The following is an 18576-nucleotide window of genomic DNA, read 5'->3' on the forward strand; positions in this document are numbered from 1 at the left end:
GACAGATTCGAAATTCAAATGTAATATTTTTTTATAATTAAGTGTAACAGTATTTATGGCCAGACTAAGTATACGCAATAACTACTAGTTCTCTAAAAATACATTTTGTTCGAGAGCACTTAATTTGTATTCACTATTAAATAAGTCAATATAAAAGTATCACATAAAAATTAATTAGTACCTAAATTAAAACCTTTTTTTTTTTGGTCGTCGTACGTTAATCAGTTTTAAAATAGTTTGAATCACAATAATAACGATGTATTACTAAGATATCATTGCAAGTATATAGGATTACATAAAATTCCTTACATCATTTCAAATTCTACATATAAATTTACTTCCTTCTTTTTTAAAAAATTGAAATCATTAAAAATTTAATCACATATAATTGGGAACCATTTTAGTTGGAGGAGGATAGAGTTTAACGAGGCAATAATGTAATGAAATTAATCTTACCATGGTGTTTGTCCATCAACACTAGTTTCACCATGAAAAACGATAAGCGTACCGAAACGTAGCGTGAGTCTCGCGAGCCTCGGGCCCACTAGCCATACATTATTGTGCAAGACCCGTCCGAGCTCCTATTCAATTTCGTATATGGTAGCAGTCGTGCACGCACGTCCTATTGGCCAGTTACCGAATCCAAACTAAAGTCTAAACGGTAAAGAATATTTTCTTTGTACTTCACGGATCCGACACGACTTCAATATTTTTGACAATCATGTCCATATTATTTTAAATATTATCAACAGCAGCAGTTTGAGCCCAGAAATGGACTAGTGGTCAATTGGTGTGGTTGGAATTCAATTGAGCTAAGAGACCAGACGAGCGTGTAAGAAAAAATTTCTATTTAACTCTATACTACACCTCTGGTAAAGAGAAACATCGTACGGGTATCGGGATATCCAGGAACGAAAAATTTTAACGAAATATGTTAAATCATCAATATTTATATAAACAAGCTAAAAATACAAGAAAGACGTTTTGTTTTAATATTTACATTCATTAAATTATGTAAAAATATGAATGGGATAGAATTGATACTAAAAGCTTATATACCATTCAAGTCGCAAGTAACTTGGTAACGCATGAAATATTCAAAATAAAAAAGTTCGACGAGGACTCAGATGAAAATTTAAATATCCACCATTCTTGGAAATATTAAAAAATGCTTTATAGGAAAGCGTATCGATGTTTAACGATAAGAATAGAGTTCAAGTTTTATGCAAGGTCATAATACCTTGGGTTTAGTTTATTGTCGGTAATACAGACCGTGCGTACATATAAGAGTGAGTCACGCGTCTGTTTTGAACAGATAACAATTTTATATTCTCCCGTAACTGACCGCCGAAATTGCGCGTACCGAGATAAACAATGTCTTGTACCGGTAAGGAAGTTTTAACAACGACGACATTTATAGCGACCTACTGACCGATTGCCCGATGGAAATAAACAACCAAGGCATTCTGTACAAAACACATTTAACAGAAGTAATGAGTACCTAAATAATGCGTTATTAATGTAAGCTCGGCTACGCGGAACCAATTGTTGATTGAAATACAAAAATAACTTTAAAAGACTTGTATTTTATCAATCACAACTCACAATTTATACGTCCATATTAATTGTTATAGTAGACTTGGTATACATACATACATTCTACAATTTATTGTTATGTAGCGGAGCGAAAATACATATTATTCAAACGTTAATTGATTGCCTACTCAATTTACCTACAGCATGTTTAAAATGTACGTTCTGAATAGAGTTTTAATAGTTTATTTTACACAACGTAGACAAACTGCATACTGCACACAACAAATAAAAACTAACTCATAAAATTTTTGATACAGACATTTTAAGACGTATTTTTCTTATTTCGTTGAGCTACATATCTGCATAACAATAACTGATTTAGTCATAACTCATGTTACTGTTAACTGTTGATTTTTTAACTACCTACTTGGTTTATGCTTAAGTATGCAAATTTATTTAAAATATGCCATTATAGAGAAAATTCTAAACATTATTATGAAAACCACATAGGTATGGATCATAATTACGATACGTGATAATCACTGTGGGGAGCTTAATTTTGATGAAGGCAATTTAACTCGTTCGCACGAGCGGCCTTAAACAGTCTGCAGACTTTGATAGTTGATCAATCTACCACCGCACTGACTTTTACATGTAGGAAATAGAGAAAACTATGAAATTTTGCCCCTTAAAGGAAACTTATATAGCAGCATTTAGGTTGAGCAGGTTTAACTTTTTCCTCAATTGTTACAATCCAAGAGGATAATGGTTTAATATCTAGAGAACATAATTAATTTATAAATTTTGTGTTTTAAAATGATGAAAATATTTTTCAAAGCTGTAAACAAATAATCTTACCGATATTTCCGTTGCTGTTTGTCATAGAATGAGAAATCATTTTCGACATCTTGTGGTAGGCCGATCGCAATGAAATTCGGGAGTTATGACTACTCGAGGAACCACTGGAGGTCGTGCTCGAAGATACCGCGCTGGAAGACCCACAAGATTCTATGTCGGTAAAGCCTTCCGTATCGCTAGACGGGGCAGAGTCCGCACAGGCCGCCATAATCACAACGCACGACACAAAACACTGAATGTATTGAATGAAGTTAATTCCCGATAGCAACGGAGGCGTAAACGTAACTTATCACGATTGCGTAGTGAATGTACCGAGCAGGGCAAGCAACAAGCGAGTAAGCGTACCGGAAGTAGGGCTTGCTGTGAACGCATCAGGCGGCGTCGGCGACCGTCTGGTTCCGGGTCAGAAGGCGTGCCCGGTGCATGGGGGTGCGTGCGTGCACCGGGGCCCGCGGGAGGCGGCGGGGGCGGTGGCGGTGCGGCGGGGAGCAGAGGGCGGGTGCGCGCGTCCCGGCCGCCCGCCCGACTGGCCATCGCACGCCCACCGCCGTCGACAACGCGTCCGCTACGGTGCATGCGACACGTCTCCCGCCACACACGTCACTATCACGCTGAACCAGCGCATACGCAACATTGGTGTTTTTTTTTAAGACTGTGATGGTCTGAACTACTTTTCTCTATGTCGACGATTATAAAAAAACTACCTGAGCATCTACCTAACACCTAAGCACAAACAAATAAGACAACAATATTTATATATCGCGTCCCCACTTCAGTAATGGATAATGTCCCTTTTTTAAGTCAACATAATCTATTTTCTTAGTGCGTTTTTGTAATAAAAATATACATCGGCGGTTCGAGCAATAACAAAAGCCATTTTTTATATTACAATAAATACTTCTTCATCCTAGCTTTTGTTCTGTATGCAATCTATTATCTCTAAACAATTAATTAAGTCATAATTTCCTAAATCTTAAGTTACTCTTTCTTTTTATATTGGATCTACTACAACATTTGTGCGGGGCGTATGTAAGTTGTCACGTCTTGTAATAAACATAATTTAAAATATAATGCGTTAAATTATCTCAAATATTTTCTGGTTTACCTTCCACGTTCATACTTCGTTTAACGATTGCTCGTAAAAATTAACGTTCCAATAAACAACCGTCCATTGGTCTAACCATTGTTTACTTTATATGAAATTGAATATTTAACAACTACTTTATTTTACTTTATTATTAATTTACGTAAAGCATCATCAATAAATTATACTTCATACAGTTGTAAAAACAATATTTTTAGTTTAGTTGATTCGTCAAATAAACAAAGCAAAAAATTAGGGACATTATTCTCAATTTTTTTTTGTTTTGGTTTTTCATTATTTCATATTTAATACAATCACCCTAAACAAAAACCTAAGCTGTAAGTAATTACAATCAATAGATATTTATATAACGACAAAGATAACAAATGTGATAATGATTTCTGTGGAGCCTAATGATTTAATCATTATTTTAAATAAAATGTAATTAGTTCTAATTGTAATCTCTAATTAGAAACACAAATAAGTAGCTTCAATTATAATTAGAAAATAACTAGGTATTTATTTGAAATACATATACGAAATCATGTCTTATTAATCTTTTAAATCAACGTTAAATTTTATTTCGTTTGTCAGAAGAACTTTTATGTGGGACTCTTTAATGTAAACAATTTTTTTTATAGAGTATAGCATACTATCCATTAAAACATATTTTTATAATAATTCCGAATAGTATATAGGGCATACTGAGCACATTGTTAGTTGACATCAGCATAATTTAAGTAGATAGTTACTATTATATTTCTTTGTATAGATTAAAACGGAAAGTGCTCTGCCCATGGCTTAAGAAGCCATAGAACAAAGGCTGGCGCCAAAGGCTTGCACCATTATTACGGAATAAGTCCTTATTACGTCGATTGATCAGGCTCGGGGAATCATAGCCCCTGTGAGCAGGATGTAATAGGAGACAGCTCATCTGTATACCTAGCTGTGATTAATCATCTCCGCAGTCTGGAAATAAGAGCCGAAAACAAATATACCAGGAAGTATGTGTTCGTTACTGTGCAGCAATATACCCTGATGAGTACGTTCACCTAAGATACATAAAATAATATCACTTCGCACTATACGCACAAATATTACAAGGCATTTACAACCCTTGCGGATTATAATAAGACTTAAATTAAAATTTCAGTTTGAAAGAGTTGTCACGAAATTTCGTTGATGTTTAGTCGACTACAGAGATTAAAAGGATAATTATAAATAAATTCTGATGCTAAACCATATGCTAATATGCTCTTTACAATAAATATCCTCATAATATTAAAGAGTTTAGTAAGAATTAATTTAAAACTCTCAAAGAGCCTATTATAGCAGATGTAAATCCAAAAATATTGTCGTTTAAGAACCACACGACGGTAATCATCTAGCACCGTTACTATTTTAAAATGAAATATTTTTGTAGAAAAAAAATAAAACTAGGTAAAATAAAAGAGCAACTACAGGGAATGCAGTTACCACCAACCAGTGGCAAACATTTAATTATATATAAGTCAATTCAAAACAAGCGCTTTTGCTCCTATAAGAGGTCTTTGAATGTATCAATGGTAGTTTGACTTAAAAAAACCTCTCAATACAATTTCTACGAATACGTGAATTATAATAATATCAACAGGTACCTTGGCAAACATTTTAATTAAAAGTTATTCTTTAAAACGATTTTATATTAATACTATTATTTTCAATAATGAATACTCAGCAGGAAGACGAATTTCGAGAAGAAAATTTAAATGAGTGTGAACATAGAGAAACCTTTTCTAAAGACTGTTGATGTGAAAAGCTTTCAATTGAAACATAATTACAAATGGCAGTGGCTCTGCCATTTGTAATTGCAGACAGGAAAAAGGCTTTCATCAAACTTATAACAACCCTCCTTGAGAACAGTGCGTCGAGGTGATAATTAATTATTATATATATTAATTATTAATTATTATATATAGTACCGGTAAAAAGGTAACGCTTCAACAGTACGTGTATATTTCACAGAAGCTCTGCAGCTTCACATTCAATAACGTAGAGAAGTAAGATTACTTCTCCGAGTCCAGTCTTATTTAACTTGTAATATTTGTGAAATCCTTCAATTTCAATTGAAATGTCCATTTCATACATGACAATAAAAGCTTACTCTACAGCAAATCTGTATTGAAATGTCTGTGTTTTAAAAAACAAGTCTTTATTAATTTAATACATATTACATACGTATATATAACAAATTACCTATATTTGTTTGTCTTTCAATCAAATAACATGTAGTGAAGATATGAAGTCAAACGATGGAAACTAAATGCACTCTATTTAATACAATAAAGTTTTCGGCGTCAGGGCGATTTGTTTGCGAAAAACGCAAATTCTGGTTGCTGGCAACGCAAATTAAATTAATTGACAGAAAGTTTAAGTACGGGCTCGTGCGGTGTGCGGTGTGCGGTGCGCAGTGAATACAAAGACTGAAGCTCATGAAACCAGTGGATGCCGAAATTAAATTGTCACGCGAAAATTCGATCGTACACTAGCAACTCGACCCGGGTTTTTAACAGTAATTTTTAACAGCTAGTAGTATCCTAATCCAAGCGGAGACAAGTCCAATAATTTAAAAGTCCTTAAATTCGCCCGTTCTTGACAATATGCAGTATTACTAACACGACTTTCTCTTATATACCGTGTAAGCTCTGTTATATAACGACGCTCAAGGTGCTTGTGCATATTTTTACATTATACAAGACGTCGTTAAATGAAGATAAGCAAAATACGTATTAGTCCATTTAAATGTTACATTTTATAGACCATCTTCATGAAAGAGTTTTAGCTTTATCACATAAACGAGTACTATGTGCTGATAACGTTATTGGCCGTTATTGATAGCAAATTGAATTTTCGAAAACTTTGATTCTATTAATTTTAAGCGTAAATTTAAAAACAAAAAGTAATGAAATAAAATAAACTATAATTTTTTGGATAAATTTATCATACAATGAAATCATTGTTAAAATTACCTGCATAAACAGATATTTTTATTTGACCGCCGTTGCGTATAGTCCGTTATTTCCGTCGGACGTACTATACTACACCAGCAATTTTGTTGTGTTTTTTAACTTATTCGATTAATATCTTGCGGTACAGAGGTATCTAAATTCTACTTAGGTAACAAAATTCTACATGTGCTCGTGTAACGTAATCTAATTTGTAAACAAAAGAACGAATGCATTTCCTACTAAGTTCATTACGTAAGATGCTGACAGTCGAGTTTATTACCGGCTAGAATTTTAATTTCGTGCAAATTAAAAAGTATTTTTCCTATTCATTTATCGTTATTGAGGGTGATAGTTGATGAGTGAGAGAATGCTGTATATCGTATCATTGTATGCAATACGTGCTAGGCAAAGTCTAGCGGTTTCGACGCTTTAGGGAGTTATATCGAGTGACGTTACATGCAGTTTACACTGTATATAGAGTGACCGCGCATAAAAGTGCCACAAAAGGAACTTAACATTTAATTGAATAGCAAGGTTTAAATACTTTTATTTAAATGTTATCATATTGTTGCCCGTTTTCTTTATCGGTGCATATTAATGTCAAATTATGATTAATGTAAAAGGTTGAGGCGACTTGTAGGCTACGGAATCGATAAATTACGTTAGTATTTTGCATATATAATACGTATGTTATACGTTTTATAAAAGAATACAATAAACAACATAGCTGATGTTCCCCTTTAGCTCTGCTAAGTAAGAGATCACAAAACATACAAAGGAGGTAAGAAGGGTCTTGGGACAGGCGCGCCGATAAAAGCATATAAGTACCTAATTTGACAACCTGTTTGTTTGTCTGATTTCTTGAAAACTGATTTCAATTATGCATTGTCCTGATTCTCGCCTTGTGTGCATCTCAAGCAAATTGTGGGAAAAGGCGGCGATTTGCGTACTAATAAATATCAAGAATTGTTTCCTATCCAATCTCTAATCTTTCCTTCGAGACCCATAAACATTGGAGAAAGACTTCCCTTGCAACGGCTATATCATTGTTTCGCAGTGGAAACCTGCAAGCTATTTATAAAAAGCAGTTCCAAATTAATTCTTACTTATATTTAGATCGTATTCGCAACAATTGTATCTATTCGCCATTCCAAATTTAGATTTCCCGTGACCCCTCTAAAAGTTAGAAGCAATTAAATTGCTGATGTGAGTATTTGCAATTCCAAAGTGCTTAACCAACCCAACAGTTGAAATTGAATGCAGGAAGAGTCAGCGATTTGATTGCACTTACTTTAGTTAGAGCCACTTAAAAGTCTAAAGTTTAAGTGATGTGTACACAAATGGAAAGCGGAAGTGTATTCATTAAAATTATCATCTTATTATAATATGGAGGAATGCCATATTTAATCAGCATTTACCCGTACAAATTCAAATAAAAAGTTACAGAAAATAAGACAAAATTGTTTTCACCTTAAAAAGTTACCTAGCAAATATTGATCGCAATATCTTAGTTTATTAAAAAAAAAATGTTGCGTGATAAGTTTTATTATTGAAATATTAATCATCGATGCCAATATATTTACTCAAGGGAAAAGATAAAAAAGTGTTCTGGTCATGCAAGTTTACTGAAGCTTAATGCGAAATAGATTGCTTCGTAATCAATCCAGACTAACATCGGTTTAGCAAAACTTGGATGATTGTTATATCGCTAAAGTTGATATATTTCTGTGCAAAAGTCTGAAGTATTTGTGAGAGATTCTATTTCAATTGTTTATAGCAACTACACGAGTTATAATGTTGCATCATTACCAACGGGACACGCGACGGTTCGCTTCGGGAAAAATAACAATCAGGATGTAACACGTATCTGCTTTGTGTTATACGAAACGATCACATTAGCCCTGTATGTAGATAACTATGATTAAAGTTATCAGAATAGGAAAATTTTCATACCATCTATTTTAAAAATAACCAATTCTTATTCTCTTAAATTTTTCAAAGATTGCTAGAAGTTTGTAATGCATTATGATATAATATTAATGGCAAGATGTTATTTAATGGGTGGAATCAACCTTTATAATGAATCCTTCCAAACGTATGTTCGTTTGGTAAACTTGGTGCGTTTTTGCAATAACACACGGATGCAGGTTAAGCTAAAAACAGTGAAGGCAAAATCTTTGGAAGCATCAAGGATATTCAGTTGACGGATTTAAATAAGAACATAACATCAGGTCCCTTAGGTATTTTGAGAGGCAATTTCTAGTAAAATAACTTGTGCGTCGGCTGGCAATTTCAGAGAATGTTATAACGAAATAAAGTAGGTACAATAAAAAGATTTGCATATTTTAATTGCCTACTTGGTACATAAACCGTGAAATAATAGAGATCAATTGCACAGCTATTGTACTATGGGACCCAACTAAGAATAAGAACAATCAATCACCAGTTTATGACATTATATTTGTTAATTCAAACCAGTTATTAACCAATCACATTTGTATTTAAATTACACGTAAGAGTCAGACAAAGTATATTAAACCGTCATTGGTATGCAAAAAGGGGTTTCTGATAAATTATATTTTCGAAATGACATTTGGGCTTTGCAATAACACAGTAACCTATTATAATTTTTAAAAAATTAGATGAAACAAGATTTGAATTCTCGGTTTTTGAGCTTAAAATATTTACTTAAAGTCGGAGTATAAAAGGATTGATTCGCGTAAAGCATTGTGGTCGATAAGAAATGATTTCATTCACTGCACAGATGAATGAATCATTTCTTTATTCAACGTTGAAAATAACCGCGTACGATTGTAAGTGTGTCGCTGCTAAGGGCCGGCGCGGAGGTGTAGTGCCTATGGCTGAGTAGATATTGAAATGTTGTCAACAGATTCTTTCTTTTACACCTATTACTGTGACCTTACCTTATCTTGTGACTACGCTTAGTTTTTATATGTAGTTTATATTATTAGGGTTCCGTACCTAAAGGGAAATAACGGAACTCATATAGGTTCACTTTCTTGTCCGTCTATGTGACCGTGAGTCAAGACCCTTATTTTTATCATATCACATGCTCAAGTCTCTGTTGCTTGGAGCTGTGACAAAGCAAAATTTTAAGCGGACGCCTTCAAAAGATACAACCGTTTATGCTGCAAATTTTCGACACTCGCAAGGGAATCAAAATCTACAAGGTACTGTCCGTGAACTCAGAATCTTAAAAATCGGTACGAAGTGATATTTTGTACTACAGATAAAGGAAAAATTGCGAAAGGCATAAGTTTTAGTTAATCAATATGCTTAGTTACATCATATTATACGTACAATATTGAACGCTTTTTTTTTTGTCCAAGAACATTCTCCTACTATGAACGTTTGCCTATAATATAAACCACACGGCTGTTAATAAAAATTTCACTGATTAGATTACGGAGTGGGACACCAAAATAGAAAAGTGTATGAAAACAGTGACTAACCTATTCCGTCATCGGCGGCTGCCAGCGGTTGTCGTGAAGGCGACGTTTTGTGGTGGGGCTGCGGTTTCAGCACTTGGGCGGGCACGGCGCCCTCTTGCGGCGGATCACCGTGGATCCTCACCACCCACCAGTCGGGGCGCACCTGCCACGACTCCAGCACTTCAACTTGTTGGCCCTTCGACACGGTCAGCTCGCCAGCGCCACCGGACGTATGCTCCGCGACCACCCATGTCATTTCCGGTCCAGCCTGCAAGATGTTTTTCGTCAAAAAAAAAATGGCAACACAAAACCTGATTACGCTACTTGCAATGGACGTCTATGACACGTAGACTGATAAATCGATTTATACAATGCCGTTTTCACTCGTACAGTGGAAAGCGAAAGCGGTAATTGTTTTTTAACTTTTTTGTAACTTAATTTTAAAGTTAATGCAAGTAACAATACCTCAGAACTTTCAAGAACGTTTAATAATGCATTTGAAATTCAAATGAAATATATTAATAATGTTCTTCAAAATAAAAATCTAAAAATCTTAATGACACAAAAGAAAATATTTATAAACACGTGCATGGCGCGTCAGGTTTACAAACGCCTTAGCTTTTCACTCTTAAGCGCCGTGTTAAATAAATTACGGGTCAAGATAAAAATGTAGTCAAGAGATTCCACACAATTTTCTTGAGTATACATTCAGTGTGCATAATAGTCGGTACATTTTGTGAAACGACGTTGTTTCTGAAGTAAACGAACTGTTAAGAGCAATGGTGATAGGTTTTGGCTGTAATCTCTCTTGCGTGAAGTATAATATAAACACGATACAAATTTATTCACGGTAAATATTTATATTACGGAGCGACATGATGCCATTATATAGAAGCGTTGTTTAAGTTTATGAATGGTAAGTTTAAAACAACGATACGAGGTGGTTTGTATTTAATTTACATCCAAATTAATCCGAGATACGCGTCAAATTTCATACATAATTCAATATTCCATAAAAGACGGTCAAGAGCAATAGGATCGATGTCAACTCTATGAGCTTATTGATAAGCAAATCAACTAATAAGATAACAGCAATGATAAGCCGTCTCTCAACCATATATTATAGTATTGTACTTTTTCATAATATCGGTGGGCAAAACGACTACTTAAAAACATACTAACTACATTATGGGTAAATATTTCCTAATAAGTAAAAAACCAAAAACATCGATATAGAAAATTTTTCATGTGTATAATGAGACTTAATACTATTGATTCTTATTCTATATTTCAATATTTATAATTCTAATTCAAATATATTTATTTCGCTCGTTTTTTATAAAAGCCTACGTACGAAATCAAAGTAAAACTCTAAGGAAATGAGGGAATGGGGTGCTTAGATAAAAAGTAGCCTATGTCACTCTCCAGATCTAACATCTCTAGAAAACAAATAAACAAACAACCTTCACATTTTCCATATTATTCGTGAGGATACCCATACCACGTTACTCATAGGATATATTATTATTTATTAAAATTTGGAAATATGTTTTAATATGTGTATAAAGTTATTAATACGAAAACAAATACAAATTGTATAATTAATATGCGAAATAAGCTTTGTCACCAAAACTTACACATCATCGAACCTCAATGAAGTCATTCGAACACAAGGCAAGATAAAATTTACGACAATCTGAAATAAAACTTAGTAGGGAAAAGAAGATGACACAAAATTGATATCATAAAGCTAACGAGTCTTTTAAAGGACAGCAAAGATTTAATATACTAATTGAGAAAACGATTCAAATAAATTTAAGTCTTTATGAGAGTTATTTAAGTGGTATTACACATAATTCAAGCATAATATTTTATGGCTGAAAGCTTTCAATACATCCGAAATCCAAAACAATAGTTATTCGATATTCAAATTGTTTTATTGCGTTATAAATGCGCATACAGAATTGCGTCGCTCGGGCATTTTGCATAATTTCCAATAAAGTAATGGACGTCGCTTCAAAATGTATTCGTGTAATACATTTGCTTATGCGAGACTATGGTAAGTCATTGGACACCCGGCTCATGTCATATTTAATAATTACCAACGTAACGATCAATTATTATGGTAATCGCCATCCGGTAGTTGAATTCGATTTGGTCAGTTTTATTAAACACATAAAATTTTTCCCATATTTCATCTACAAACTATGTTTAAACTGTGTTTGTTTTCAAGATACGTTGCTTTATATATTCTCATTAAATATGTTTTGTTACAGCTACACTAGGATACGATTTTATTTGTATCGTTTTCCTTTTTCAAGTTGTTAAATGTTTATATTTTCCTCAAATCATATCGCATAAGCGTCATAGCTAATGCAATTAATTATTTGTACTAACTACGACATATTAGAATGATTGTTGTATCTGATATTCGATTATTATTGTTATTATTATAGGAGAACGGGAATGTTGTTGAGAACACGAAAACCTTCAATAATTTCAATATCAAATTCATTACGATAGATGGATCGTTGAACAGACTATAATTATCTAGCAGATCCTCGGCCACTCGCGGACCTTGAACAGATATTTCCATCGCAAAGAGTCGAAAGCGTCAGTGGCTTGTACATCTTTAGTTGTGATTGATAACAAAAATAGCGATCGCATGCCAATACATTGTTTTAAGATAAGTTTGCTTTTGAGTTAAATTTGCATAATATACCATACAAATTTGTAATTGTGTCACTTTTTGCTTGGCACTGGTTGCTTGGAAGAAATTGCTGTTGGGCAATAAAGCCGTAAATTGCATCTAATGCTTTTTTATTATTATTTATTTTTACACTTTTATTACACATTATGGAAAGAAGAAGAAAAAAGAAAATATAAACAATAGTTGAATATTATGTATAACGGGCCGGCCTTATCCCTTTAGAGTGAATTCTTCCAGGCAACCCCTAAAACCTCTTTTATTTAAATTTCTATGTGTGCAATAAAGATTATATCAGAAAAAATAAATACAAAAAAGTGCAGGAGTAATTAATTACTGTTCTAATAAAATCCCAAAGTTAGTGATGATCCAGATAACTTTTTACAGAATATATTTTTATTCTTTATATTAAACTAGCTACTCTGCAGTTCCGCCCAGGTAGTCATTTTGACTATTATGCCCTAATCCAAGCTAACGAACGAATCAAATATCACTAAATGCGGTAAAACCTTCTAAAGAGATATTATTTCATAAAGTAGATTAAATAGATTACATTTTATATTTTCCCTAAACCAGCATATATAAGGATAGAAAGTTTACATAAAAACATATACAATATAAACAGACCAATCAAATAACTGAAACATTGTACAACACGTAGTATTAACGATTCTCATTTTATGGTGATTTCAAAATAGTTCGCACACAGTTTTCGACATAAAGTTTTGTTTACATTTACTCTTTCAACCGAATTGCAAAATTGAAAGCACTGCAAACAAATAGTAAATATTTTGTGCAGCCCTTTATCGAGTTTTGATTTTTACATTTTAACCAGTGCCGGCCTAAAAAAAGAGCATGTAAAATTTGTCGACGTAATTTTTGCGCAGAACAGTGCCGGCGAGGTGACAGCATAATTTTGGCGCATTAAGTCGCAGTCACCTGGCGCTGGCGGCTGCCCTTGAGAAGTCGCGCGTTGAAGGAGCTCGGCGTGTCGATGGTGTGCTGGCGCGCGAGGGCCGCGTGCGGGGCGCTGACAGAGCTCTGGCGGAACCATGGCAGCGAGATCTTGCGGCGGCTCTTGTGTTGTTTCGAGAGCGGCGGGTGAGGCGGGGTGGTCGTCATCGCGGCACGCGGCGCGCGGGGGCGGTGCGGCCCGCCTCGTCCGGTGCGGCGCGCGGCGCTGATGCCACTGCCGCGCTCCTCGCCGCCCGCCGCTATCGCTCACTCTACTCACTCACTACGCAGCCTCCGTATCGAGCTATCTTAACAAATTCATTCTACTCGAGTCCTTACCGAAGGACACGCTTAATCCGTCCATTCTCAATGACAATACCAACTCGAGAAATACGTTACGCTCTTTTTAAATTTTAGTTTTCATACAGAATAATTTCCATAATGAAATGACGAAGAAAATCTATTAATAAATAGTAACTAACATTCATAAATGAAGTTAGCGCGGCAACTGCATTTACTTCAACATTGTAAAATAAGTGTTTTAACACCTGCCAATAAAAAAAGAGAAACACACCCTCTTTAACTTCACTATATATGTACATAAACATAACATATTCTAATAATTTAAAGCACACAAAGTTCATTAAGACCAAGCAATTAGTTAAAAGTTGTTTAGTACTGGAAAACTCCGACGTCAAAGTTCACGAACGCGTTCAATTTAAACTTTAGTTTGCTAGAGTTTCATATTTATAACAGATCAAGGAACTCGATGACAAGGAATATAATATTTATGTTTTATGAAAAACGACGTGTCCATGTCAATATAAATAACTATTAACAAATATTAAATATACATAAAAACGGAAACGAATACGCTCTAGTAAAAAGTGAAACGGTCAACTTTAATCATAAACATTTGCGCAGTAAGTATGCATCAATAACTAATATATTATAGTATATCAGTGTCAAGGGTGTCCTTCGCAGAACAACGGCTTGCCGCATCAGCTGGTATCATTATAAATGAAATAAAACCCTTAAAATTGAGAAAACCTAATGATTGACCTTTATACCAAAATAATGGATTGGTGATCAGCTTAAACAACGAACTTTAAATAGAACTGATTAAAGGTAATTATTACAGACGTGTCGACACTACTGTCTGAGTAAATTACTAAGGCAGCGTTAAGTTCACAGATTGCATTGTTCTAGCTTTAATTAAAATTAAATAAAAGTAAAATGAAATAAAAATAACAATATTAGATTACGTTCACGGATTAATAAATTCTATTTGAAAGCACGCTATTTGAAAGCACGCTGGCCATGTTTTAATCATAGGTGGATCGTTTATATGAAGAGACTTTTGTATATTCTCCTGAATCCTTTTTTGTGGAGAATATTTTGAATATAAATAGAGTAGTGCTTCAATAGTGTTAAAAGATTTGTGACACTCTTTCTACAGTTTCATAGTATCACAAGCTAGTCTATAAATGAGAGCTATAAAATGAAGAACTGTAATAAAATGTTATGCACAATTGCCTTAAGGTAAAAAGTTTATCATGTATACAACATTCGGCCTTGACCGCGTGCTATAGTAACTCGCATCCCCATAGCGCAAATATAAGTTAACTTGACGATGGCACTAATAAATAAATGTTTTCTACAACAAAAGGTATTGATTTTTTGTTGTAGAAAACATTCTTCCCATATGGATATCATTGGATATCCATATGGGAAGTTACCAATGTAGATTACAAAATGGGAACAAATGACAATAATTTTCTAAACAAAAAAAAAAACACGTCAATCGGCTTAAAACGTATGACTACGTAAAACCCTAAAAAAAATGTAATAGATAACAGGTAACTATAAAATGAATCCGATGGGATAAGCACGATGTAATTACGAGCCACGGGCTCATGACGCCGTTGTAATAAACGCTATCGGCCATAACCATTCTTGTTGATTTAGAGAAAATTCATCAGACACGCCGATAGATCTTGGTCACCTTCGGCTTGATATTATGTATAAACCGCTTTCTAGCTAGTTACTTATCTAGTTATGCGATTTGTGAAATTCTTATAGCCATTTGCCAATTTCTTTGGTCTCTTTGAGGTTTATAATTGGATATTAAAGTTTAACGTGAAGGTGGGAGACTGGATCCGAGCCTCGAGCCATAACTTTACTGTAACGGTTAAATTATCACAAACTTTAAAGGAGATGGAAATTTTATATTAGAAAACATAATCACTTTTAGCCATATCATTTAAAATCCTACCAATTAAAAACAATACGGAAAAGCCGTATTTTGTAAGAAAATTTATTTTCTTCAGTCTGTTTTGAATGTAGTTAGGATACAATACGAATTTGTTTTCTTTTATTATAAACAAAAACAAACTGTCAGCTATGATCAAATATCGAGCCATTAGTTTGACTCGTTATAGTTGCAACATGAAGCGCAACCGAATACTCTTGTTTCATATTATAATCATCGCCAATTTTTCACAGGTTACTTTTTGGTCAATATTGTTTTAATCCGAATGCGAGTAAATGCAAAATGAATTTTCAGAAAACATGAAATACAAAACATTTCAAGTCAACAGTACAGTTTACTTTGTGTTTTATTTGTTGTATTAATTATTTCCTCTAACAGTTTGTCTTGTTATAAATAAAGAGAGCAATTGCTCCATTTTACGACCACAACATTGCTATAAAGGTCAAAGAGCAACGTCATTCTCCTAATTTGAACGTTACTAAGCTGAAAAAATCAAACATAGTTTCTTTTGATATATACGTTTTTTTTTTTGTTTTTCTTAAAGTAAATCTGCATTATAGATATATTGAAAAAATTCTAAATTGTCCAACTGAGTAATAAAAAAAATGTCTCGTGCACGTAAACGTCACCGTTTCTGAGATATTCTTAATGATATCGTTGATAGAACTTCCCACCTGTCCTTTGAGTCCTATTGATTACCAAGTCACATCTGATAGATTATTATACATTCAAAATACGTGGGAACCAAATCAGACTTTTTTTCCACCCACATTGGAAAAAAAACCTCAATACAATAGTAAAAATTGATGTATGGAATGATACATATGGGTGGAAATAATTGAAGTGATAATTTTTATTGATAATTGCGTAATTTTTTTTTCATAAAATTTACCGTTTTGCTAAAAACGCAAAACTCTATATGCGCACTTTGAACTAAAGTAAATAAATCGATTGGATTTGAGGGATTTTATTTATAGTGGTATTTTGAACATTCATGCCTTTTTTGGATCCGATTAATATATAAAACATAAAGTATGATAAAATAGTGTTAATGCTTATTATTAAGGTCAAGCGTTAATAAGCTCAAGCGCTCTCACGGAATCTATTACAATCAAGCACAAACTGTTGAGGGCTTGTTGACACACCACCATGTTGATTGTTTAATAATTTTAAGGTAGATGCAAACACGTCGAGGCTAATTAAATTGATAGTGTTTTAGGAACTTATATAGCACCTGTAAAATATTATATTACACACTCGTTTTCCGATGTTTTCAGGGAAAGTTTCAGTTTAATATTTTTGGAGATGTAGCGTCGTCTGTATGTGTTAATGCAACGACAACATAACGACCGATCCAATAGACGCTTTTCATACTCACTACTTAGAAACTTTTCTGTCAGCACACTCGGTAATAGCCCAATAATAATCAGATACAGATAACAACAGAGGATAGGGTGCGTACCGACAGCTAATAACAGCTTGACTACCGTTCAGAATAAACATAACCACTTACATAATTTTAAAATTAATATGTATTTTGAAAAAAAAAATGACAAATTTAACTGTTTTAAATACATTTTTAAAGAAATAAAAAAAAATCTATCATTAAACGCAGACTGGAAAATAACAACTAGAAACAAAATTTCTTCCTTTTCAGATATTTCTCGTTATTTCTGTATATGTGGGATATGATGTATAACCATTATATTATTAATCAAGAGCTACGAATAGTTATAATAAAATTTTATAACTTAACTGTTCTTCATTTCACAAAGAGTCATTTAAATAGCACATGACAAAAATAAAAGAATATATAAAATAACACTTGAAATAAAGGGATACATCTATCTTTGATATACACGCTAACCAACATGGGTAAGGCTTTAAATAAACAAATTTCACTCGCCGATTCTTTGCTAAACAAATGTAGTGCCATCTTTTTCAGATTTTTATATCGACACCAGCTACTTACGTACGATGTACGATGGGCTTATGATGCATTGCCATAACATTTTATTTTTCTATAATGCCGGTAATAAAGGTGATAGTTCAAGGATCAAGAAAGCGGTCAAAATTAAAGGAAGAACAAAGAAATCGCCTTAAGAGTCGCTGTTAGGTTACGTCGTCGTTGTGTAAAATTAAAAAGACTCGTAATCACAAGTTATTTTATGAAGAAAAAATAAAATCTATGTTTTATAGAAACGTATAGATTAAACATGTTTATATGAATTTAGTAAATGCCCATCTATACAAAGTGCTCTCTTTGCATAATGATAAATAAATTCTTCTCTATTATTTCACCTTTTAACAGGGAGGCCTGTGACATAATTAAGATACCTTACGTAACCTAATTGTAACTTTAAAAATGTTATATGGTCAGCTAATTGGAATGTCAAAAGTTTCACACAGTTCTAAGCTACGTGAGCATCGCAAGGAGGAAATTTATAATGAAGACGCAACGACGTATATAGACTGGGTTTAAAGCACTTATAGTGTTTGTATTATAAGTATACGCTCAATATTATAAATGTAAGATAATGCTTTGGCACCTTGAAGATAAATAAGGAACAAAAACATATGGCAATAAACGAAAATATCAAATGTAGTGAACCGCTATATTGATGTTGGACGCTATAAGAGAGCTTTTAAGTTAAAATCAGATAGCGCACTATTCAACCATTTAATGTGAAATCATTGACTATTATGGATATATATACCTTGTAAGT

General features: G+C 33.5%; 1 protein-coding gene across 8 annotated transcripts in view; it reads right to left on the reverse strand.

Moving 5' to 3' along the window:
• Positions 1 to 18576, reverse strand: part of LOC119835409 (triple functional domain protein) — an 89893-nt gene that overhangs the window by 32478 nt on the left and 38839 nt on the right. For all 8 annotated transcript variants that reach the window (XR_005288044.1, XM_038360179.1, XM_038360176.1 and 5 more), the window contains one exon: positions 9939 to 10185. Coding sequence is in view for 7 of the 8 variants with exons in the window: in XM_038360179.1 (XP_038216107.1) it covers positions 9939 to 10185 (247 nt within the window). In the remaining variant the exon portion in view is untranslated. The remainder of the gene's footprint in view (positions 1 to 9938; positions 10186 to 18576) is intronic.

Source organism: Zerene cesonia, chromosome Z (genome assembly GCF_012273895.1).
Source record: "Zerene cesonia ecotype Mississippi chromosome Z, Zerene_cesonia_1.1, whole genome shotgun sequence".
Taxonomy (NCBI): Eukaryota; Metazoa; Arthropoda; class Insecta; order Lepidoptera; family Pieridae; genus Zerene; species Zerene cesonia.